Consider the following 24,817-nt stretch of genomic DNA (forward strand, 5'->3'; position numbering starts at 1 on the left):
ATTCAGGGCATATACATAAAGCCAACAGCCAACAGTATACTTAATGAGGAAAGACTGAGAGTTTTCCACTTGAAATCAGGAACAAGGGTTCCTATTCTCATCACTTCTTTTCAATATTGTATTAGAAGTCCTAGCCAGAGTAATAAGACAAGAAAAATAAATAAAAGGTATCAGGATTGGAAAAGAAGAAGTATCTCTATTTGTGGATGATATGATCCTATATATAAAAAATTCCAAAGAGTCCACAAGAAAGCTTCTAGAGCTAACAGAGAAATTTAACAAAGTTGCAGGGTTACAAGGTCAACAAACAAAAATCAGTTGGATGTCTACACATCAGAAATGAGAAATCTGAAAGGGAAATTAGGCAACCAATTCCATTTACAATAACATCTAAGAGAACAAAATAAAACCAAATCAAAACTGTTGCCGAGTTGATTCCAACTCACAGCAACCCTATAGGACAAAGTAGAACTGCCCCATAGGGTTTCCAAGGAGCAGCTGGTGGATCTGAACTGTCAACCTTTCAGTTAGGAGCCAAGCTCTTAACCACTGCACCACCAAGGCTCCAAGAGAACAAGACACCTAGGGATAAATCTAATCAGGGATGTGAGAGACTTATACAATGAAAACTATAAAACACTGTTGAAAAAAATTAAAGAAGGCTTAAATAAATGGAAAGATGTTCCACATTCAGGGATTGAAGGACTTAATACTTTAAGATGTCAATACTACCCAAAGCAATCCATAGGTTCAATGCAATCCTGATCAAAAATTCCAATATCCTTCTTAAAGAAAAAACAATCCTCAACTTTATACAGAATAAGAGGCCGTGAATAACTAAAACAATGTTGAAAGAGAAGAACAAAGTAGGACTCTCACTTTCTGATTTTAAAACATACTATACAGCTACAGTAATCAAAGTAACTTCGTACTGGTGTTACGACAGACACACGGACCAATGGAATAGAACTGAGAGTCCAGAAATAAACCCACACATCTATGGTCAACTGATTTTTGACAGGGGTCCTAAATCCATTTAACGGGGAAAGAAGAGTCTCTTCAATAAAGGGTGCTGGGAAAACTGGATTTCCACATGCAGAAAAATGAAACAGGATCCATGCCTCATGCCATACACAAAAACAAATTCAAAATGCATTAAGGACCTAAATGTGCAAACTAAAACCATAAAATTCTTAGAAGAACAAGCAGGGGCAACGTTGTCAAGCCTAGCTTTCAACAATGGTTTATCTAATATAATAAAAGCAAAGACAAATAAATAGGACCTCATAAAAATTAAAAACTTTTGTTCATCAGAAAGACTTTACCAAAAAAGGGAAAAGACAAGCTACTGACAGGGAGAATATCTTCGGAAACCATATATATCCGACAAGTATCTAATAACCAAAAAACATATAAAACTTCAAGAACTTAACAACAAAAAGACAAATAACCCAATCATAAAAAGGACAAGGACTTGAATAGACATTAACCAAAGAGCACATTCAAATGGCCACCAAACACACGAAAAGATGCTCAGCGTCATTAGCTACCAGAGATGCAGATCAAACTGAGGTACCAATTCACTCCCACTAAGATGGCTAAGATTAAAAAACAAAAATAAATGTTGGCAAGGATGTGGGGTAACTGAAATCTTATCCATTGGTGGGAATGCAAAATTGTGTATAACTGTTGTAGAAAACAATGTGGTGGTTCTTCAGAAAACTAAAAATAGAACTACCATATAACCCAGCAATTCCACTCCTAGGTATATACCCAAAAGACTTGAAAGCTGAGACTTAAAGAGAGACTTGCACACCGATGTTCACTGCAGCATTATTCACAAGAGTCAAAGAGTAGAAACACCCTAAATGCCCATCAACAGATGAATGGATAAACAAAAGGTAGTACGTACACACAACAGGAATACTACTCAGCCAGTAGGAGAAATGAAGTCTTGACACATGCTACAGTATGGATGGAGCCTGAAGGCATTACGCTGAAGAAAATAAGCCAATCACAGAAGGACAAATATTGTATGACCTAAAGGCAAATATATAGGGACCAAAGTTTATTAGTGGTTACCAGAGGTGGGAGGGAGGTGGAAAACAAGGATTAAAGCTGATGGAAAAATTGCATTAAGGGTAGGGCTGCACAATCTATTATTATAATTACTGTAAGTTATACACCTGTAAAAAGTTGAATTGGCAAAAGTTGTGTGATATACTTATGACCAAAAAAAACCCGAGTAGCTGCTGAACCTGTTTATGTACAACCAAACACCTCAAGGAATTTGGTTCCTTGGTTTGGAGTTCAGGGTCATGGTTTCATGGGACATCCCAGTTAATTGGCCTAATAACATGTTCAGTGCTTCTGCTCTACCTCCTAGTTCGTTGTGTAGTGATGTGGTCTTAAAAGCTTACTAGCAGCCATCCAAGGGCACAATAGGTTTCTACTCACCTGGAGCAACAGAGGAAGGAGACTAGGAGGATATGGAATGTGTGGCTAACTGCCTCTGTGAACAACTGTCTCCTTTGCCATGAGACCAGAGGAACTGGATGGTGCCCAGCTACCACTACTAAATATTTTGAGCAGATTCCACAAAAGAATCTTGGTCGAAAGAGGGAAAGTACACGGACTTTAGACTTTCTGGAGCCATGGAGGGTGATGAACCCTTGAAACTACTGGCCTAAGACAGTCTCTAAAGCTTAAACCAAAAATATCCCCTGAAGCCATCTTAAAACCAAACAATAGTTTACCTTAACTAGTAAAAAAGGCCTGCCTTGAGCATTATGCTCTTTTAAGAACTACCTATATGGGATCAAATTGGTATCAGCAACTTGAAAGGCTGGACAGGAACCTCAGGGAGGTGAGTTTACGTTAATGAGGAAAGAACAACTTAGGAACTGAGTGAGAATGGATGCACAACTCGAAGAATGTAATCAGTGTCACTAAACTGTACATGCAGAAACTATTGCTATGTTTTACTGTGTATATTCTCAACAAAAAAATAAAATAAAATAAACTTCAACAATCTAAAGACTTCAACCAACTTTGTAATACTTAAATGATTAAGAATATGCCTTTTCCAAAACACAGCATTGTAATAAATGTATTTATCAAAAGATGAACTAAAATGTTAATCACAAGCATTAGAATAATACCCTTGCCGTTGTCGTGGGCCGTTGAATCAATTCCGACTAATGGCAACCCTATAGGACGGAGTAGAAGAACTGTCCAGTAGTGTTTCCTAGGCTGAAATCTTTACAGAAGCAGATTGTCAGGTCTTTTCTCCCACAGAACAGCTGGTGGATTTTAACTGACAGTCTTTCAGTTAGCACCCAAGCGCTTAACCACTGTGCCACCAGGGCTCCTTGGAATAATACCAAGTGTACAACTAAATATATATGCATGTTATGGTAAAGAGGAGCATAGCATGATGAGAAGAATGCTAAGGGACACTTAGCCTTCAAACTTTCTTTACATGTCATTCCGAAATAGCAGATGGTAATGACGACTCATACCATGTCAATTTAAAAGAAAATTATTTTAGTTAAGAAGCAGGTAACGTGGTGAAGAAAAGCATAGTAAACCAACCTTTGCCACTCCAAACAAGTAATATCAAGTAAAAATATAAAGTAGTAATAATTACAAATTTGAAGGCTAATCTACACAAAGGCAAAATGTTAATTACCACTATATTTGAGCAAATTTGGTGAATATCATCCTCAACATCACTGCAGCAGTTTTTAAAAAGAAAATTTGTTCCTTAGATGCTCTGATTAGTGAAGATGAGAATTAAACATAACGTCTCCATTGCAGTACATTTCTTAAAGAGGCAAAGTCTTTCAATTTTCTTTAATTTCTTCGTATTTCAATAAACTCCTACTGAATTTAAGCCAGAATCAATTAGTTGAGCATTTTTAACTTTACAGATTTTACACTAAAACCCAGTATACTGGGTTAATAAACACATAGAATTAGATTTCTTAGATAAATAATTAATTAGTAAGTTTGATGTGCATCACACAAAGGCAGTATTTTAAAGTCATTCAATTAAGTCAGTCTCACTGGTGGCCAGTTATTGTGAAAATACTGAATGTACTGTGAAATGGTAAAGATCTCTACAGTTTACAAGAATTAAGTGGTTTTATTATATCCTCTAATTGGTTCCTATGACTTGGATCCCAAACAGAGAAAATTACAATTAAAGTACCAATAGAAAATACATTAACTTTATTACAGATGTAATAAACCAGAAAAGAAGCCACAACTAATGTATGGCAGGAATAATGTGGCCATGGTATTTGATCAGCGGTATAGGAAAACTGTGTGGAACTGATAATTTAACGCACAAAGAACAGGTAATGAAATAAACCAATACATGGGAAAAGGGGGATGGGGAAGAGCGGCAGTAAATATCACAATAATACAGCATTTTCTACATTCATTAGGAAGGAAAAGGACCACTGCGAAACTATAACAACGATCAAATATTGTTTAATTTATAAAATTTTAAAATCCAAAGCTTATAGAAAACTCAAATATAAAATAAATTGGCCTTCTGATAGTCCAAAATGTTTACTTATAATTGAAGCTAGCTTCTTACTCTTTATGTAATATAATGTATCAAATACAGAAACCAAGTGATTTATAGTATGCGTTAAGTTTATGTTTAGAAAATTTAGAATTTAATATTTATTTTTAAAAGTGCATAATAGGCATAAGAGATGCTTATCAAAATTTTCAAAACCCAGTATGGTCTCCTGACCTCCAGCAATTTAGAAACCTATTAAAACATAAAACAAATTGAATCAAATTTTGTAACTATCCTTTGACAACATAAAAACACCAAATACCTACTTAAAATTCATTTTAAAAACGTAGCCTCAATTAACTCAAACCAAAAATACTATTACTGGTTTTCTCCAGAATACTGAGTTTTAAATGAACAAAAACATATATATTATTTTCTAGCTTTTAAGAGAAATATTTGTTTTATTAGAATAGTTACCTCCAACGAAATATATTAATTGAGAAAAAGCACAATTCTTATTAGTACCTAAGTTTCCTTAGGCAGAAATTAAGAAATTTTATCCCCCATCCCTCCATAATTTATGTACCGGCCTATGGCGGTTATAAACAGCAACACTCTTGGGCTGGTATTACCATGGATTTTGCTTAAATTCTGAGGGGAAGTAAAGAACAAAACCCCCACAGGTCAAAACTGAATCATTTAAGGAGCACTGAGCTTCTGTTATGGGTGATAAAAAAATCTGGGAACAGCACAGCACAATGAATGTTATCAGTGTCACTGAACTGTACCTGTAAAAATGTTGACATGGCAAATGTTTTTAACACAATTAAAAAAAAAAAAACTGAATCATATAAACTAATGGATTTTACTTCAGTAAATGAACGGCAATTCTAAAATGCAAAATAAAATGGGCTCAAGGCAGCTTTAAGAGAAAATAAAACTTATCTACCCAAAAGAGTGCTACTGTAGCATAATTCTTTTCTAAAAAATCTATAAGTATAGTCTAGACATAAAAGCCCAAAATCAAAACAAACATTGCACAGTAATGATGCGGCATCAGGTGCTTTTACTTCAGTGAATGAAAAATAATGGTCACAAATCAAAAGAATGGTAATTTAATCTCAATATATTCACCTAATTAGAGATGTTTATATTTACTATCAGAGATGTCTTAGCAATTCCATATTCCTCACAAAGTCAGTATAACTGCTGTAAAAATATCAACTGTGGTTCTGAGTAACCATTGACAGCTGACCTCAACAGCGTATCTGACGTCGGAGACTGATTCTCTGTGACAGGCAGAAGCAAGTGGTGGTCCTCAGTCCCAAGGGGAAGAGCTAGGGGTAAAGTCACGTCAGAAGGCTTCACATCCACAGTTTCTGAAAAAGGACTTTTCTGTATGGAATCTTGTTCACTCAAGGTATGACCCTCTACACTGGAATCCAGAGTTTTGTCTGCACCTGAAATGGAAAAAAGGGGAAAAAATTTTACACTATCTTTAAAAAACAAAACAACCCTCCCCCAACTCCAGCAGTAGACTGATCAACTTACTATTCCCAGAATTTGCATTCCAACCTCCACTCCTTTTTCACTCTTGTCTCTCTTCCACTGATTTCTCCTCCTCATTATTACACAAATCCAATCTGACCCTCGAGGAGGCTAGGCTCAAGCACTCACTCTATTATAAAAATGGACTTAATCAGTCTGAAACAGGGTGAGCTGCTTATTACCTATTTAATCATATCCGGCCTTGTGACATTCCTTTTGTTGCTATTCAACATTCTACTCAGGTGTGACATGAATCCTCAACTAAACTTTAAATTCTGAGGATTAATATCAAATTATACTTCTCCAACCCCTTCAAAGTGCCTAACAGACCAACATACACAATAACTCTTCTATTCATTCACTGAATGTATTGAGTAGCTTATGCTATTCTGTGAGTTCAAATTTAGAAGTATGGTATTTTCATATATTTCAGAGAAGACAAATGCTGTTCTACACAAGGGAGTAATTTTCACACTGACAGAAATAAGAAATTTTATAATTTTTTGCCATCAAATTTTCCACAGCTTTAACATGCTTTGGTCGCTCCAAAGGGTTGATGTTATCTCATTCTCACTATCCTAGTCAGGAGGAGCCCTGGTAACGCAGTGGATAAGCACTCAGCTGCTAACCAAAAGGTTTGTGACTCGAACCCACCAGCCGCTCTGTGAGACAAAGATGCGGCAGTCTGCTTCAGTAAAGATTATAGCCTTGCAAGCCCTACGGGGGCAGTTCTACTCTGCCCTACAGGATCACTATGAGCTGGAATTTACTTGACAGCACACAACATCCTAGTTAGACGAAACTGCACATATAATTTTGTGTATTCTTGCCAACTACCCTACAGTTTGACCAGCCAAGAATATAGCCTGCACTTTCTCGTCCCAGTGACTCTCTTCACAAGGTTCTTTCTGCCTAGAACATACCCTCCTTCTCCCACTGCCAGCTCTTGAATCATCCTGCACAGTCCCTCTAATTTTAACCTTTTCTAATACCTACCCTCAGAAGGAATTAATATTTTTCTTTATCAGCACTTTTTGTGATAAAGAAAAAACTGTAACAAATACAGTTACTTGTACTTGTCTCCTACATCAGGTTGTAAGCTTTTAAGAGCTAGGTCTACTTTGTTCAACTTCATATTCGCTGCAGTTAATGTGCACTTCATAAGCATTTAATAAATGTTGAGTTAATGGCTTACTGCAGTTTCCAGATATTTCTAGCTTAATCCTTATGAACAAACCTTTACACATTAAAGGAGTCCAGTTTTTTGTTTTGTTTCTAATTGTGGCAAAATAAAGTGATAAGCACAATGAAACGCTTTCAAGGACTGATTTTAAGCAACAGACGGGCTTTCCATTTATGGATATTTTAATAATTTGGGGATACTTGTTTTCCCTATCTCCTCTTTTGCATTTCTGGGCTAGTGTTAAATTATGAGCCTTTCTTCACAATAACTACAGGAAATCCTGGGTTACAAGGACTCTATTATGGGGAACAATGATATATAGTTTGCTTATTATATATATGTTCATCCTGAAATGGATTATAAATCAAAATTTTAAAGGAGGAAATATTTTAAGTATGCATTATTAGGATCTCACTATGAAAACAAATCTAGAGTGAACTTTTTTGCAAACTGTAAAACTACTTTACTCATATATGTGTTTTTAAAAATAGATATCTGGTTTAAACTATTACAACTTACACTTCAACCGTAACAGTTTAAGGAATGGCACACTCTAAATATGAGAGCATCAAATTTTTTAAAAATACAAGCATTTACCAGAATGGACTTTTGTTTTGTGCTTCTTTAAATTTTTAATATCTGTGTAAGAATTCCCACATAATTCGCAGATAAATGGTCTTTCTCCTAAAAAACAAGTTAAAAAGTTTAAAATCTCAGTATTTTAGAAGCTGCTAGTTAAGACAAAAATATCAATGTTATGAACACAAAGCAAAAATTATTATACCGCTTAATACTGCTTTGAAATTATAATTTTTATCATTTGGTTCTAACACAGTGAAATGAAAAATCGTATATACACAGGCACTCCTTTAAAAGCATCCCCAATTCAGGGAAAAGCGAACATTTTCGTTAACAGAAATTTATTTGCAAACGAACAAACAAAAAACTTACGCTTTTATTTCTATCAAACATTTAGTGAATGCCAACTAAATGCCAGTCTCTGGCTAGAGGTACAACTAAAAAAAAAATTTACGGTTTCTGTCCTCAGATAGCTTACACATCAGGAAATCCTTAAAGAGTACTGATGGAATACAATGCTACAAAATCAAAATTCTTTTGAAATTAAGAATTATTCAATGCTTTATACCGTGAACTACGGAGCTTTAGAATATAGACGTCAGTAAACTTACTTATTAAAACTCTACTTGGTGCTCAAACTATTCTAGATACAAATTATAAGGAATACTTTTTAAAAAGTCAAAACAGTACATTTTTAAAGTGGCGTTTTCCAAAATATTTTTACATTCAATATTTTTTATACTACCTACAGACTACTTTTTACAATAAACACATCAATACTAAAATTTATTCTTAAACACTGTTTAACAAGAAATTCTGATGTTAACTTGGTACTATCGCTCCTTTTCATTTCTTGGTGTATCTGTGCACTTTAATCCAAATCATTAAAAACTAATGAGTATCTAGCATATCTCTCAGAGATCTACATAACTAATGACTAAACTTAATTCACACTCCAAGCAACTAAAAAAAAAAAATGAAATAACCAAATAAAAAGTTGATATTTATACATTAAAATATTGCTACTGTAGAGTATAACTAGATATCACATAGTGCATAATGGTTTAAAAGTCAAGGTTTACATAAAAAGAAATTAGAGAGAACAAAAAATAATACGTTCTCCCTAAACACAGACCTGTATGGGATCGAAAGTGTTTGTTGAGCTCTCCTGAGGAAATAAAACTTTTCCCACAAATACCACATATGTATGGTTTTTCACCTAGATGGAAAATAAAAGATAGCGAAGTGGTGTACTATACGAATATAATATTTATTAATTACAAATAACTAAACTGTTCTTCTAAAATATAACAGTCATATGTCGCTTAACGTCCATGGTACGTCCTGTTAAACAGGATGTTGATAGGATCCTGTGATTGGGATGTTGTGTGAACATCTGGGCCTGTGGGGTTCAAGGGCTGCTGTGTGAACATCTGGGCCTGTGGGGTTCAAGGGCTGCTGTGTGACGCATGGCCCAGAGAGCTCCTGCTGCGGATGCCCTGGGTGAGCGCTCAGTAAGGTGGTCAGGTCCTACTCAGCACGGGGCCCTGCAGCCTCGTGAAAGTCATGGCAGGGAGGGTCTGGGCACTGGACAGGGCAGCAGGGGAGCAACCTTGGTGACCCAGTGCCCTGCCCAGGCCAGATCCCATGATACCTGCCGACCTTGGGTACTCAGGAACAGAATTGGGCCCTACTCCTCCCAGCAGCAGGGGCACCTGTTCCTGAGGGTAGGGGCAGCAGGGCAGGGTGGGCTTGCTGCCAAGTCAGACTGTGGGCACCCCCCAGAGGGTGGCAGACTGAACCATGAACATATATGCTGTCAGACATTGCCCAAATGGACGTTATGCAGCACATGGCTGTATTTAAATTAAAACCTCTTTATATTGTATTTTCGAGGTATTTTCAGTAATCCCACTTAAATATTAGTAATTATATTACACTGTTCATGTAACCTGAAGCTTTTATATAATAAATCTTCACTTCTGCAGATGTCCCTTCTAGCAGAGATGGGTTAGGCAAGGAGACTGACTTTTATATGATTAAAAAAAAAAGTACATGCATTAACCCATATTTTAGTTTTTGCTATATACTATACTATAAAAGGGAAATAAAAGCACTGAGGAAAGATCCCATTAAAAAACGTATCCTACAAAAAATGAAAATCTTTGAACAATAAAGTCCGCTTCAAAACTCATAGTCTGCATTTGATGTCTTTGTCTGTAATATTTAATTTTCAAATCTTGGTATGTCTGTGTAGGTCCTAAGAGGTTATAAAATCAACGTTTTGCCCAAACCCACCCTCACCCCCTAGCTACTCCATAATTTTATTCAAAAGAAATGAAGCTTGAAGAGACTAAGGAACCTTGCTAAGGTCGTAAACACGTCTCAACTCAAGTTTATATGTTGTCAAAATTTTAATGTGTATAAGTTGCATGATAAGAAAATTCACCCACCTTATATTACTCTAGAAAATAAGTCATTTTATATCTAATATTTATACGAAAATCAAGTTAAAAAGCCTATAGAGGTATAAACAGATATCTAACTACAAAGTCAACAACCCACTTTCTGTAAAGACCTAATTTACTTCCTTTTATGTACAACACCTTGCCTTCTTTTAAGCGGTGTCAAAATCTTACCTGTATGTTTTCGAGAATGAGTGATAAGAGAACTAGAGACAGCAAATGCCTTCCCACAGGTATCGCACACATAAGGCTTTTCTCCAGTATGCCTACGAACATGATAGGTCAAGGTGCTGGCCTGGGCAAATCTCTGTCCACACCTATCACAGACATATGGCTTCTCTCCACTATGCTTCCTACAGTAAACAAAGTTATAGGCTGGTAAGCAGAAAACTTTGGGGATCTATCTCTGCAAATGGTCTTTTTAGTACAGTTTCTTATACAGTATTTTACTTCCTCTTAACACATTAAGAATATATATTTAAAATTGACAGTTGTTTCAGTGTAAACACTGCCAAAATAAATGCTCTGGTTATTATCAAAACATTAGTTTTGAGAGCAGTTCCAAAAGTTTCGCCATCATCTTTCCATGATTGTCAGCTTGGCCTCTAATACTCCCCAGCAATTATTTTCGCTAGTCCGTTCACCGTCCACTCTTTGAAGCTTTCCTCCAACCTCGAGCATTCACTCTCAGCTGATGTTCTTGCTTCCTACTTCACCCGGAAAAATTTAAGCAATCAGAAGAAAATTTCCACCATCTCAACTATCTACCTACTAGGATCTGTACCTATATAGTTTGCTTTCTCTTGTTAACTATGACAGTAACCGTTTATCTGAAACGAACTACTTCCACTTGTACACTAGACAGCCTATCCCCCCCCTCGCCTACTCAATGATACCACTCTTGCATTTCCCCTGTCCTACAGTGTCCCATTTTTCCTACCACACTGGATCACAGCGTACAAATAATACTGATATTTTTCCCTTCTTTAAAAAAAAAAAAAACCAACCAACCCTGTTTGCTTTTCGATTTCTCTGCTCCCCTTTACCAAAAATTCCTTGAGTCTCCAAATGTTCTACTTCCATTTCTTCTCTACTAACCTCTTCTCTACTAGCCTCTACTAATGCTGCTTTGGTCAAGAGCACTGCTGACCTCCCACTTCACTAATCAGTTCTCAGTCCTCACCTCCCTATAGGCAGAATTTGACATGGTTGGTCATTCCTTTCTGGAATCATTTCTTTCACCTGAATTCCAGGACAGCCCACTTTCCTGGTTTTCTTCCTATAATGGCTATTCCTTCCTAGTGGTCTCTGCTGTTTCTTTCCTACCTCCTGGAACTTAGAGTGACTCAGGACTCAGTTTTCTGATCTCTTTTCTAGCTACATTCACTCTCTTTGTGACCTTATTCAATGGTATGGCTTTAAGCACCATTTAAATGCCAATGCCTCCTACATTTGTATCTTCAGCTCAAGCCAGTCCCCTAACTCTAAACTTAGATATCTAATTATCTATTGCACATCTCCATTTGGATGTCTACTAGTCATGTCAAATTTAACATGTCCAAAACTGACCTTTCCCTGTTAAACTGCTCTACCTGAAAACCTTCTCCATTTCAGTTAACAGCAACTCCATTTTTTCAGGTGCTGAATCCTAAAATCTCAAAATACCGTTGACTTTTCTTTATTTCCTACCCCACATCTAATACATCAGCAAATTCTGACAGGTCTACCTTTAAAATATATTCAGAATCTAACTTCTTACTTCCTCCACTGTTACCACCCTGGTGTGAGCCAACATCACTCTCACCTGGGTTTTATCTACAGCTTCCTAACTGGTCACCCTGCTCCCACTCTTGCAATCCTACAGTCTTTTCCTAATACAGCAGCCACAGCGATCCTCTTAAAATGCAAGCAATTTCATATCATCTCTCAATCTCAAGAATAAAAGCTTTAAATGACCTACAAAACCTTTTACCACTAGGATGCCCTATCATCATTCTGATCTTATCTCCTAGGACTCTTTACCCCTCACCAGCTTCCGTCCCAGCCACCATGGTTTCTTTGTAGTTCCTTGAATATACTAAGGATATTCTATGGTGGAATCACAATTAGAATTCTACTGTCCTGAATTCTAATCCAGTAGTCTATTCATAAGATGGTGGTGAACGACAAACTAAAAGATCAAATGACTTTTTTTTTTTTTTTTACCTTGCATGAATCTTGAGATTGCTAGAAGTTGCAAATTGTAAATTGCAAACATCACATTTGTAGGGTTTTTCCTCGCCATGATGCATGCGGCTATGGAAGACTAGCTGGCATTTCTGAGCAAACCCTTTATCACATAATTCACATTTGTATGGCTTCTCACCTAAAGGAAGAAATAAATAAAATTTAGAATTAGAAGGAAATACTCTGTTCTGTTTGCTTAAGCCATATAAGCTTTCCAAAGAGTTCATCAATACTACTAGTTTCGGTGATCAGAAAAGGTTAACTGGTAAAAGTAAAAGCAAATAGGATCTCTTTTTCCAGATTTAATGCTAAAACATCTGTAGAGTTAAAAAAAAAATTAGTTTTCTTCAATTCATAATAGTGACAGATGATCAATAAGAAAAATACATATTGCATCTTAAAAAATAATAAATCTAGGGGTACCAATGAGTGCTCACACTTCACCATGAGACAGAGTATCTGCAAAATAAAAGGCAAATGTAGAGACTGAGGAAGGCATATATGTGTAATTCTAATAAACAAGTTCAGGCACTGGCAAGGTTGAGGAAGCAGGTGATGAGGAGTCTTGACAGAATCTCGGAACTGGCCTGAACTAACGCTTTTTTTTTTTTTATTAGTTTTAATATCTTTGTCTCTGTTAAATACTTAGCAAACTAGAACCAAGTTTATGCTTATTTTAACTATGAAGGAAAAAGGTATAAAGAGTTTATGCATTAGGACTTCATCTGTTATAATAAAATATTAAATGCCAAAAAAGCCATTAAAATACTTGGTAAGAACTACAAAGAAATTTTCAACAGTCTCACCTACTATATATTTTTCTGAATACAAGAATATACCAAATTTTGGGCACAAGCAGTCAGCATTTGCGATAGAAATATAAAATATACACATTTTATAATACAAAACATAAATATATGAAATACTTTTTTTTAAAGTTATTGCAATCACAGTATTAAAAACAACTACATACTCCACAAACCAGTCTTACCTGTATGCGTTCTTACGTGTGTTTTCAGCTGGTTACACTGAGTAAATGCCTTCCCACACAAGTGGCAGACGTACGGTTTGACTCCCTTATGTATTCTCATGTGCCTTCTCAAGCTGCTGGCTTCTGAAAACACTTTCCCACATGTATTACACATTGGCTTGGCCTTGGAATACCTCTGATCCAGCTCTTCCCCAGAGCTCTCCAGCTCATAAGGATTCTTGACACTGGTTATATTAGACATGGAGTGTTCTTTCAGAGCACAGTTTGGCTGGGATTTTCCACGTTTCCGTTTCACAGTGACAGTCTGCACAGTATCTTGTGCTGGAAAAGTATTTTCCACAACTGATGTCAACTCAAGTTCTGAATTATCATGTCTTTGTGCAACTTGTTCTGTTACGGGTGTGGACAACTTATTTGCATCTAGGAATAATTCAACAGATGCATTCCCTAAAATGTCACTGGAATATTGCAGTGCTTTATTCTGTTCTGTTTGCTGGGAGTTGAAAGCCTTCTTCTTCTTTTTAGTTTGAGATGACTTCCTCCCCAAACTTCCTGGTTTAGGATTTGCCTGAACTAAATCTGTGGATCCTTCAGTTTTCTCCCGATTGTTATAATCTCGTAGAGTAAGGAGACAAGTCTGTTGATTTAACTCAATGTTTCCAGTAATACTAGATATCTCTGTAGAAGATGGATTAGCAATAAAAGCAAAATCTTCCATCTTTATTTTACATTTAGTGACCACCTCTTCCACTTTGAGATAGTCAGCAGCCTGGTGAATTTCTTTAACATTCCAACTGTAAGGAAACAAGGCTAAATGACAATATTCTGATCAAAGAAAAACTGTTGTTCAAACAGTTGTGCATATACTTCAATGTCTTTTAAAAACCTGTACTAAAACAAAATGCTAAAAAAAATGTGCAAGGAATAAATGTACAAAAGTAATTCATTCAGAATAACATTCAAAGAAAAACCTCCAATTTCACAGAGCTTGAAAAGATGAAAAATGATGGCTATTCACGCCTACCTATCAACCACCACCCAAAAAACCCGTCAGCAGCTCTTAGGACAGAGCAGAACTGCACCATAGGGTTTCTAAGGAACGGCTGGTGGATTTGAACTGCCAACATTTTGGTTAGCAGTGCAGCTCTTAACCACTATGCCACCATGGCTCCACTAAAGAAAAATAAAATGTTATATTTTCTGGTTGTTTTAAAAATACTTAGGACATGAAAACAGCTGTTGATAACTTACTGCCTCCTCTCATTCACCCCGAGACCTCTTCAGAGCAACCAACATTTCTGGATTGGCACCCAGGAGAGTTTAATAAAAATGGCCTCCCACTCCCTTTCTCTGCTCCCCTGTGGGCGCTTGAGCTGCACGTCCCAATTTTACTGTGCATGTGAATCACTCCAGGATCTGGTTAAAATGCAGGTTCTGACTCAGCAGGTGTGTAGTGGAGCCTGAGATCATTTAATTCTAACACACTCCCTGGTGATGCTGATGCTGCTGGTTCACAGACCATATTTTGAGGAACAAGGTTTTAGAACGTAGTAAGCCCTCTCTGGAGCTCTGGTGGCTCAGTGGTTAAGCATTTGCTGCTAGCTGAGTTTGACAGTTCGAATCCACCAGGCACTCCGTGGAAACCCTATGGGGCAGCTCTACTCTGTCCTGTAGTGTCACTACAAGTTGGAATCAACTTGATGGCAAGAAGTAAGCCCTCTCTAGCAACTCTCCCACCTTTCTGTATGTGTGTGTGTGTAATACTCAACCCAGCTTGATAAAGTTACATGTCACCTTGTTCAGCATTCCAGTCAGTATTTACTGAGCTACTCTGTGCGGTACTGAGAAGGATATTAAGAAATACCAAACAGCCCCTGCCCTCCAGAAATTTACCATGTAGTCAAAAGTTTGTTAGTTAACCTAGCACTGGTTCTGGCATTACTAGCTGCATAATCAGGGTAAGTCACCACTTTTGGGGGCTTTAATTTCCTTAGCTATAAAATCAGAGTAGAGTTGGTATTCACACAAAAAATACTGTTGTTGCTGTTAGGTGCCGACAAGTTGGTTCTAACTCAAAGCAACCGGTGTACAACAGAACAAAATACTGCCAGCCCTGCCCCAGTCTCACAATCACTGCTATGCCTGAGCCCACTGTTGCAGCTACTATGTTAAACACAAAAAAAATACAACCCATTAATTATTTGAGGGGACACACACACCCCCTCAAATAATCTTCCTACTTGCCTTCTTTTCCAAAACTCATTGTCGTCAGGTCGATTCAGACTCAATGGTGCAACACTATAGGACATAGGGTTTACAAGGAGCGGCTAGCGAATCCGAACGGCCCACCTTTTGGTGAGCAGCCTGAGCTCTTAACCACTGCGCCTCAGGGCTCCAAATACTGTTTAGTTCTTCAAGATAAAGATCTCTTTTTCCTTTTCCCTCTTTATTATACGTATGAGCCAGAAAAAGCTTTTAATCACAGCTGACAATATATAGTATACATAATACAACTTTATTTTAAAAAGAAATGGCCTAAAATTTGAAAGGAAATGAATAGTGTCACGAACTTCTAAAGGTTCCTGAAATCATCCTACAGAACCTATATATATCTACCCTTTCTCCCCATCATCATCTAATTAAATCTGCTTTTCCTCAAGTGCCAACTGTATGCTTCCCTTACATAATTTAACATGACAGCAGCTTTTTACAAAGTGCCTTTTTTAAATAAACACAACCATTTTTCAGCTCATTATAAATTTATAGGCTTAATAGGCTAATTTGGAAACGTAATCACCAATTTAGAGGACATTTTACTCTCTGGGTAAGCCTTTCTCAAGTTCCTAAACATATTACAAATAACTCATAACACCATCCGTCTACAAATTGGGTCCTTCCCCATAGTTAAGAAAATGTTACCTAAGATATTTTTTTACAGCCTTTGGCTGTAATTTTGGAATAATGATTCATCAAGTTAATTCCCTATTTGCAAAGAAATAGCACAAATACCCCAAATACAATCTTAATTTATCTTTCATAAAAGATGTTTTTTGCATGTATGTAATAGCATCATTCTCCAAAAACATTACATTTACTCTTAAGCATTTTTATAGATTTTATTATTTAATCTATTAAAACGATATCCCACAGATACTACTGGGTTGACAAGCAAATTTACTTCACCACTTATTATACTTAACTGAAACAGATTTTTTGGTCCTAAACTATAATTGTGCTTCCAAATCCACTGCCGTCGAGTACTTTCCGTCTCACAGCGACCTTACAGGACAGAGTACAACTGCCCCAGAGGGTTTCTAAGGTTGTAAATCTTTATGGGAACAGACTACCAAATCTTTCTGCCACAGAGTGGGCTGGTGGGTTCAAACCACCGACCTTTTGGTTAGCAGCTCATCTCCATAAAATGAACCACCAAACAGATAACACAATCAGCAGGGGAGGATTACCCAGTAAGCAAGGTAAACACAGGCTTACTTGTGCCTACTTAGTGCACAATTTCACGTGGGTTTCATTGTGCTTACCTTGCTTACCAGGTAATCCACCCTTGTCAGGGATTGTAAATTTCAAAAAAGGCTTTGATTCTGCAGGAAAGTGCTGTGAGGTTGGGAGAAAGACAGATGCCAGCCATACCTAGCAGCAGAATCTTTGATGTGGTGAAAAAATGCAAAATTGTTCAGTGCAGATGATCTGGTAAGCAAGGTAAGCACTGTGCTTACCTTGTCTATTTGCTAATCTGCCCCTGACAATTAGGTAGCCTTTAAAACTAATACAAACTAGCATTAGGTCACACTCTAATTATTCAGTACTGAAACAGTAATTTGTAAAAATCATTCAACTATTTGACAGACCAGCCTGCATTCTTAGTCACAGTTAAGAGAACCAATCAGCATTTGTTTACCTCAATACCTGATCTTCTGCTTTTGTTTACGAGCACAGCGCTTGCAAACCTGCTTTTATCTTTTGAACAGTCATGAAAGTCATTTAATTATATATTGCCCGGCATATCGCTAAATGCTCTACATGATTAGCTCATTCAATCCTCAGAACATGCCTATGAAATCTATTATAACCACCATTTTACATACAAATGAAGATTCAGAGGTTCAAAGATATTAATTTGGCCAAGATCATAGTGTGTTAGAATCAAAATGTGATCAAGGCAATCTGGCTCCTGAGCCCACTTCTACTATTCTGCCTGTTTTTTTAATAATTTACTTGTATAGTCTTTCTACTTTGGTATAAGTCTTCTCTTACAGTTTTGGCTGGGCCAGGACTAACACGTACCAAAAAGATAGAACAAAACACATGACTCTTCTTCACACTGATTCTCTGCATGGAGGCTCAAAGAAAGGTGCTCAGCAGTGTGTTCAAACCAATTCAACAAGATTTATTCTGGCATAGTTAAATGAGAAACGGAAACCACTAAACTGAAGTTCAACCAAAATTCTCTGGCTTTGTGGTTATTACATATTGTTATCGTTGTTAAGTGCCATCCAGTGAATACCAACTCATAGAGACCCCATGTGCGCAGAGTAGAACTGCACCGTACAGTTTTCAAGGCTGTGACCTTTCAGAAGCAGATCACCAGGCTTGTCTTCCAAGCACCTCTGGGTGGGTTTGAACTGTCAACTTTTCAGCTAGTAGTTGAGTGCTTTACCATCTGTGCCAACCCAGCCACCTTGTTTTGTATTTAGTATTCTAAAATCAGAGAAATCTGTACAGTTAACTACTAAGTAAATTGAATAATCATTTGAGATTAACCTATGGCCTTTCACTGTTCTTTTAATAGACTTACAGAACTGACTCACATTAGGATTTCATTACGCCAAAACTTAAAAAAATTTCAAAGCAGCACGAATGTTTCCTTTTCAAAAGATTAAGAACCTAAGCTGCCACCTAAGATACAACTACCAGTCTCTTTCTGTCCTGAGCAAAGGAGAGTGAAGAAAACCTAAGAAACAAGGAAACAATTAGTCCAGAGCACTAATGGACCACAGGAACCACAGCCTCTACCAGCCTGAGACCAGAAGAACTAGATGGTACTGGCTACCACTGCCAATCGCTCTGACAAGGATCACAATAAAAAGTCCTGGTTAGAGTTGGGGAAAAAAATACGTAGAACAAAATTCAAATTCATTAAAAAAAGACCGGATTTACTGGTTTGAGAGAGGCTGGAGAAACCTCTGAGACTACAGCCCTTAGACACCCTTCCAACTTGGAACTGAAGTCATCCCCGAGATCACCTTCAGCCAAATAACTAACAGGCCTATAAACAAAAAATAACGTGAGAAAAATGCTCTTTGTAACGATCATCTACGTGAGACCAAAAGGACAATGCTCAAAAACAAAGATGAGAACATAGGAAGGGGCAGGAAAACTGGACAAATGGAAGCAGGGAACGCAGGGAACTCAGGTAGTAATGCAGAGAGTGCGGACACACTGCAGGGATTACACCCAGCGTCACTGTATATAAACTACCGGATGGGAAACTAATTTGCTTTGTAAATTTTCACCTAACTACAATTTTAAAAAAAGGATTAAGGAGAGACTGATTATAGTTTTTTTTTTTAAAAAAGTATACTTCCATAGTAAACGGAAATGTAAAAGGGAGGTACACGTTTGCTTAAAATGAACATACATATACAGTGAAACCTATGAAAGCCAAAACACGATGGACCTGCCTTGTTTCTCCGGGTCTCACAAGATATCCGCCCTTCACAGGCTGCAGTCTTACCACTTTTCTATCGCTCTCTAAATTAGTGGAAAATATTTTGAGGTTTCCTTCTCTGGCAAGTTTCCACCTTACACAGGTTCTGGCTTTCACAGGTTTTACTCTATCTCTATAAATCATTTTGAAAAGTATGCAAGAACAGGCATCAAAATGTTAATAACAGTTATCAGTGGGTCGTAAAACTTCAGGTGTTTCCTTTTCTTTTTGTTTTTTCAAAATCTTCCCCAAGAAATGTGAAATTCAAGGGAGAAAGAAGAGTTGAAAGAAAACAAAGGAACGAACTTAATGTTCATTGGGAGGTGGGCCTTCAAGTAAATTCTTTTCTTTTTTTTCTTTATTTTATTACGTTTCTGGTGAAAGTTTACACAGCAAATTAGGTGCCCACTTTGACAATTTCTAAACACATTCAGTGACACTGGTTACGTTTTTTTCAATGTGTCAATGTTCTCATTATTTCCATTCTGGTTGTTCTGTTTCCATTCATCTAGTTTCCCTGCTCCTCTACCTCAATCTTCTCATCTTTGCTTTAGGGTAAATATCCACCATTTGGTCTCATACAGATGATTATTTAGAGAAGCACATCACTCATGGGTGATACTGTTTATGAGCCAATATATTATTTGGTTTAAAGGTGACCTCCGAGAGTGGCTTCAGTTCCAAGTTTAAAAGGTATCTCAGGGTGACAGTCTCAGGGGACGCTCCAGTCTCTATGGTCCAGTAAGTCTTGCCTTTTTCAGCAATTTGAGCTTTGTCCTACATTCTTCTCTCAGTCTGTCCCAAATTATCTATCATGTCTCTGGTCCAAACGGTCGTTAGGAGTAGCTGGGCACCATCTAGTTCTGGTCTCCAGACAGATGAGGCCATGGTTCATGTGGGGTATTAGTCCTGTACAGCAGTTTCTTCTCTGAGTCTTTCGTTTCCTTTTTACTCTTCTGCTCCACATTAGTACAGATCAATAGTTGTATCTTAGATGTCTGCTCGCTACCTCTTAAGACCCCAGATGCTACTCACCAAGGTACGATGCAGACCAACATCTTTTTGAACAAAGATATGCCAACTGACCAAGTTATCTCCAGAGACTATGGTCCTAAGGCTTCAAACCCAGTACACTAACCCCACAAGGTGTTTGGTTATGTCTAGGAAGTATGTATCCATAACTGTTCCCCTTCCTTCAAGAAAACTCTTATTTAACCTTTGTAGTAACACCAAGATGGTTACTACCATATCATTTTTACAAACGGGGAAACTGAGACCCACAAAGGTTACATCCTGCTATGGACTGACGGGCAAGATCTAATTCCAAAGTGCGTAACCTTTCCTTGAAGTGCCTGGGTGGCACAGATGCTTAACACGCTTGCTACTAACCAAAAGGTTGGAGGCTTGAGTCCACCCAGAAGCAGCTTAGAAGAAACTAGGCCTGGCAATCTACTTCTGAAAAATTAGGCATTCAAAACCTACAAAGCAGTTCCACCCTGACATACATGGGGTTGCCATGAGATGGAATCAACTTAACAGCAGCTGGAATAATCTCTCTACGGCAGAAAATTATGAAAACTTCACTTATGTTTACAATTTCATAAAAGATGGAAGAAAGAAGGAAAGAGTAATTTGAGTGATCTCTCTCTGCTTTTATTCCCTCCACTTTTCTCCCCATAACTAGATGTAGTGCAATTAATCTAAATAGCTTGTTATCTAAGAGACACAGCGCCTGCATTACCAGATTCCTCAGAACCTGCTTCTTGTTAGAATAGTGATAGCATTCATCTAGCACCTCAGATCTGATTTATGCACTTTTTTTTAAAGGGAGTTTTAAAGAGGTAACAGGAGTAACTGCCATTTATGCTCCAATTTCCAGAATCAAGATTAGAAAGAGACCCTGCACATTGCTATTTATGTTTGGAAATGGGACTACGATTAATTGAGCAGAGGTTCTTCCTTTCCTCCCCATTTACGCTCCCCCATCCTAATCACCTTAAGAGATAAGGAAGAGAGAACAAAAAGAATGACCAGAGGAATATAAAGACCAAAAAGCAGTGGGAAACTGGAACTTAGAATTCACTATTTCATCTTCAAGTTTACATAACTGAAATCATGAACTGTGTTTCAGTAGGTAAATCAAATGTATCAGAAACAAAGTTGTAACCTCATTAACACCCGTGCTTTTCATGCTTATAAAATGCTGTTTTCTGTTCATTTCAAATCTGTGACACTGATTTATTTAAGAAAAATTGCATGTATCGTATTTAAAGACTGAACTCAGAAAAAGAAATAGAATACAAACCTACTGTAACTCTAAAGATTACTCACTACCTTTTATTACCAAATATAAAATACGTACTTTACCTGTCAAGATTTAACGTTCCTGTGTATATGAATTCCAACAGTTTCTGAAATCCATCTGCCTTCACCTGAGTCTGATCGAGAAAGACATTGTTCTCAGAAGTGTTTCTGTAGATTGCACCAAAATACTCACTAAAGGAGGCAAGTACGTTCCTATGAGCTTTAAATTGGAATTCCCCAATCACTATAGTGCAGTCACAAAGAAAGCCTGCTTCCCGTTGTTTGTTCAGTCTCTCTAAAAGGTGTTCACAGTGGTGGGAATACTGCATTTTGTTATCAGAATGGAATTTTACCCTTGTTCTAAAAGACAAAAAAAAAAAAAAAAAGGTAAATCAGTAACCATAAGTTTTCATCAAACATTTGCCCAAGCAATTGGTTGGGGGAGAGGGGGAGGAAAGAGACAGAGGACATAACAAGAACAAGAAAAAAGTCAGGTCTCACTTTATCCCCACAGAAAACCCATATCAAACAGATACAACTAAAAAAGGCTTAAAGAATGAGACTGATTCTCTCCCTTTCCATTTCACTGTGGACAACTAACACAACCTTTTGCATACATCAATAAATGACTACTGAAAATGCTTCAGTGAGCTGAAAAAAGCACAGCAAAACTTCATGCATGCATGAGGCGAATCCCCAAACTTTTAAGTTCAGTAGGTACTATATGCATATTAAAAAGAAAATTAACAAACCACTAAGAAGGGCGCACTGAAACAGATGGGGAAAGGACATGATACAGGTTCTGTAAATTGCTCTCAAATCACCGAAAGCTGTTAGCTTCTCTGGTGCACACATCTGTTCTAAAACGAAAAGCCGGTGCCCAGAAATGGAAAATCCGCGGGGCGAAAGGTTGTCAATGATTCTGTCACTCGTCCAGTGGAGGCCACACCCCCTCCCCTTGCTGCCTCTTCCCTCAAGGCGGGATCGGAAAGTGACAACCGAAGCCGGTCCCTTCCTGGCTTCTGCCGCCCTGCCCTCAGCCTAGTTCCCACTCCCGCAAATTCCCACAGCAAAGGTTACGGCCAAAGCCATCCCCGGGGATGCCTCACCCAAGCTTTACGTTAGCACCTTCGCCCTGAAATCCAAGAAGCTTGCCCTGCGACAGCCCAGAGTCAGGAAAGACCGAAGACGGAGGGCTGGAGGTGAAGATGGAACTCACCGATAGCAACCCAAGGGGGAACACAGTTTCTTCACTCTCTCTCCGCCATCTTGGGAGAACGTCACCGTGCCGCGCTCCGCCTCTCCCTTCTTCCTCCACGGCGGCGTCACGTCCGGCCCCGGGCGTTTCATGGCAACGCAGGAGGCTGTGGGACCGTGGAGGCCCGACTCCAGGCAGGGTGCCACAGGCGGTCGCAAAGACGCCACTCCGCCGCATGCCAAGGGCCCCACGAAACTGGGGCGTCACGGATACGAAACCTAAGGGCTCGTTCGCAGCGCCCCGCCCGTCCTCCTCATTCTAAGCATTCCGGTCGGCCGACAGTCAGCACTCAACGCTCGGCCCGGGTTCTGGGCCGAGGCCAGGCACCAGTGTACCGCGGGCCTCTTTCCAGGAGTCGAGTTGCCCGCTGCATGCTGGGGCTTGTAGTTGCTCGTCTTCTCCCATCATCCTCTCTTTCCTGGGTGCCCCGCGAGCAGAAACAGCTGCTTTGTGTACTCTTGGGCTCTCAGCCATAGGGGATTTTTGAACTGAGACTGATCACCCCTTACCCGTTTACAGACCCGAAAGCTCTTTGGACCCCCTAGGTTTTGTTTGCAGCAGCCAACGGTAGCCCAGTAACTAGGATGCTCTTACCTGGCGCTAGTAGGAGTCTGAGGTGCAAGAAAGCGCAGCAAACCAGTTGGGCATACTGGGCATGCGCAACCTTAAAGGAAGGTGGGTTTTATACCGGAAAAGGTTTTCCGGCGCCTGGATGAGAAAAAATTTCAGGCAGTTGTTTACATCGAATTCGGATTTTCTAAAGTGAAGGAAAAAGATTTTACGTACTTCCCTAATATGCAGAAGGAGCAGGAACTAAGAAAAGTCGTGTTGAAATGTTAGGATAGATTCATCCCTGGTATCCACGGACATAATACTCAGAAAACCACATTTTAAACATTTTTTTTTTTCTTCTTAAAAGTTACGTGTCAGGACCAGAAGTAATTTACCCGGAACTTTATTTTAGATGACAGTCTTTGCTTGAATTTATTCGTCTTTTTCTCCTCATATTTTTTGCTGCCACAGTCTTTGCTTTTTCTAATTGCTTTCTTCTCGGTAAGAATCAAATCTGTGAATAAAAAACCGTCATCTGAAACTGGTTGTTTTTTCACTTCATCTTTCTTCTCGGAATATGCTTTTCTTTCTGACTCCACTTTTGTGTGTGGTGGTGGGGGAATCCTTTTTGGTATTTATTAATTCAGATATATTTACAGCTGTCTTTTTTTACTAGGTGCTTTTTTTTTTTTTTTAGGGTGGTGCAGTGGTTGAGCTAACCAGAAGGTCAGCATTTCGAATCCACCAGCTGCTCCTTGGAAACCCCATGGGGCGGTTCCACTCTGTCCTATAAGGTTCCTGTGAGTTGGAATACACTGGAAGCAATGAGTTTGAGTTTTAGGGTTTACTAGGCACCAGGAGTCCCTGGGTGGTCAAACGGTTAATGCACTAGGCTGTTAGTGAAAGGTCGCTGGGCCAAATCAACACAGAGATGCATTGAAGAAAGGCCTGGCAATCTACTTCCAAAAAAGCAGCCATCGGTAGCTATGGAGCGCAGTTATTCTCTGATGCACATTGTGTTCCCATGAGTTGAATCCACTGACAACTGGTTTTCCTTTTTTTTCTTGGTGTCAAGCGTGACGCTGAATTTTTAGAAAAAGAATAAAACATGGTCTCGATGGGCAAAGCTGATGAACTATTTACAAAGATTGATCAAGAGGCAGCAGAGCTAACACTTTTTTTTACATTGTTAGATTTTCCCTTCTAGATTGTACACTATTTTTCCAGTATCAGATTGTGCAGTGAATTTTTTTTTTTTTTTTAAATCTGGGACGCTTCTTTCACGGGGCAAGCGTTCAATAAAAAATATGGTGACCGAATAAAACAAAACCCAAAGTGAAAGTTCAAATTCCCCAAATTCCGCAACTTTCCGCAAATTGCTTGTAAGATTATGCCTTTTAAAAACGGCAGAGGACTGAACGAACATTGCACAGTACCGGTTGAGATGGGAAA

General features: G+C 38.3%; 1 protein-coding gene across 2 annotated transcripts; it reads right to left on the bottom strand.

Annotated features, from left to right (window-relative positions):
• Positions 1-31: 31 nt before the first annotated feature.
• On the bottom strand, positions 32-23,460 carry MYNN (myoneurin). 2 transcript variants are annotated; one of them, XM_049867281.1, is made up of 8 exons: positions 22,775-23,460; positions 21,619-21,915; positions 13,527-14,320; positions 12,515-12,674; positions 10,484-10,662; positions 8,980-9,063; positions 7,863-7,949; positions 32-5,994 (listed from the first exon to the last, which is right to left on the bottom strand). In XM_049867281.1, the coding sequence occupies exons 1-8, from the start codon at positions 22,903-22,905 to the stop codon at positions 5,732-5,734; spliced, it is 1,995 nt and encodes a 664-aa protein (XP_049723238.1). In that variant the 5' UTR covers positions 22,906-23,460; the 3' UTR covers positions 32-5,731. The 2 variants fall into 2 exon arrangements, with proteins under 2 accessions (XP_049723238.1, XP_049723239.1); XM_049867282.1 differs by lacking the exon at positions 8,980-9,063 and having other exon boundaries at positions 3,692-5,994.
• Positions 23,461-24,817: the final 1,357 nt, after the last annotated feature.

This window comes from Elephas maximus, chromosome 23 (genome assembly GCF_024166365.1).
Source record: "Elephas maximus indicus isolate mEleMax1 chromosome 23, mEleMax1 primary haplotype, whole genome shotgun sequence".
In the NCBI taxonomy this organism is placed as follows: domain Eukaryota; kingdom Metazoa; phylum Chordata; class Mammalia; order Proboscidea; family Elephantidae; genus Elephas; species Elephas maximus.

Bases quoted from the DNA above. Each gene is read 5' to 3' on its own strand.
- MYNN (XM_049867281.1), bottom strand. From the start codon at position 22,905: ATGAAACGCCCGGGGCCGGACGTGACGCCGCCGTGGAGGAAGAAGGGA. The intron at 14,321-21,618 runs GTAAAGTACGTA...GTTTCCTTACAG, and splicing joins GGAACGTTAAATCTTGACAG to TTGGAATGTTAAAGAAATTC. The intron at 10,663-12,514 runs GTAAAAAAAAAA...TGTTTACTGTAG, and splicing joins AATCTCAAGATTCATGCAAG to GAAGCATAGTGGAGAGAAGC.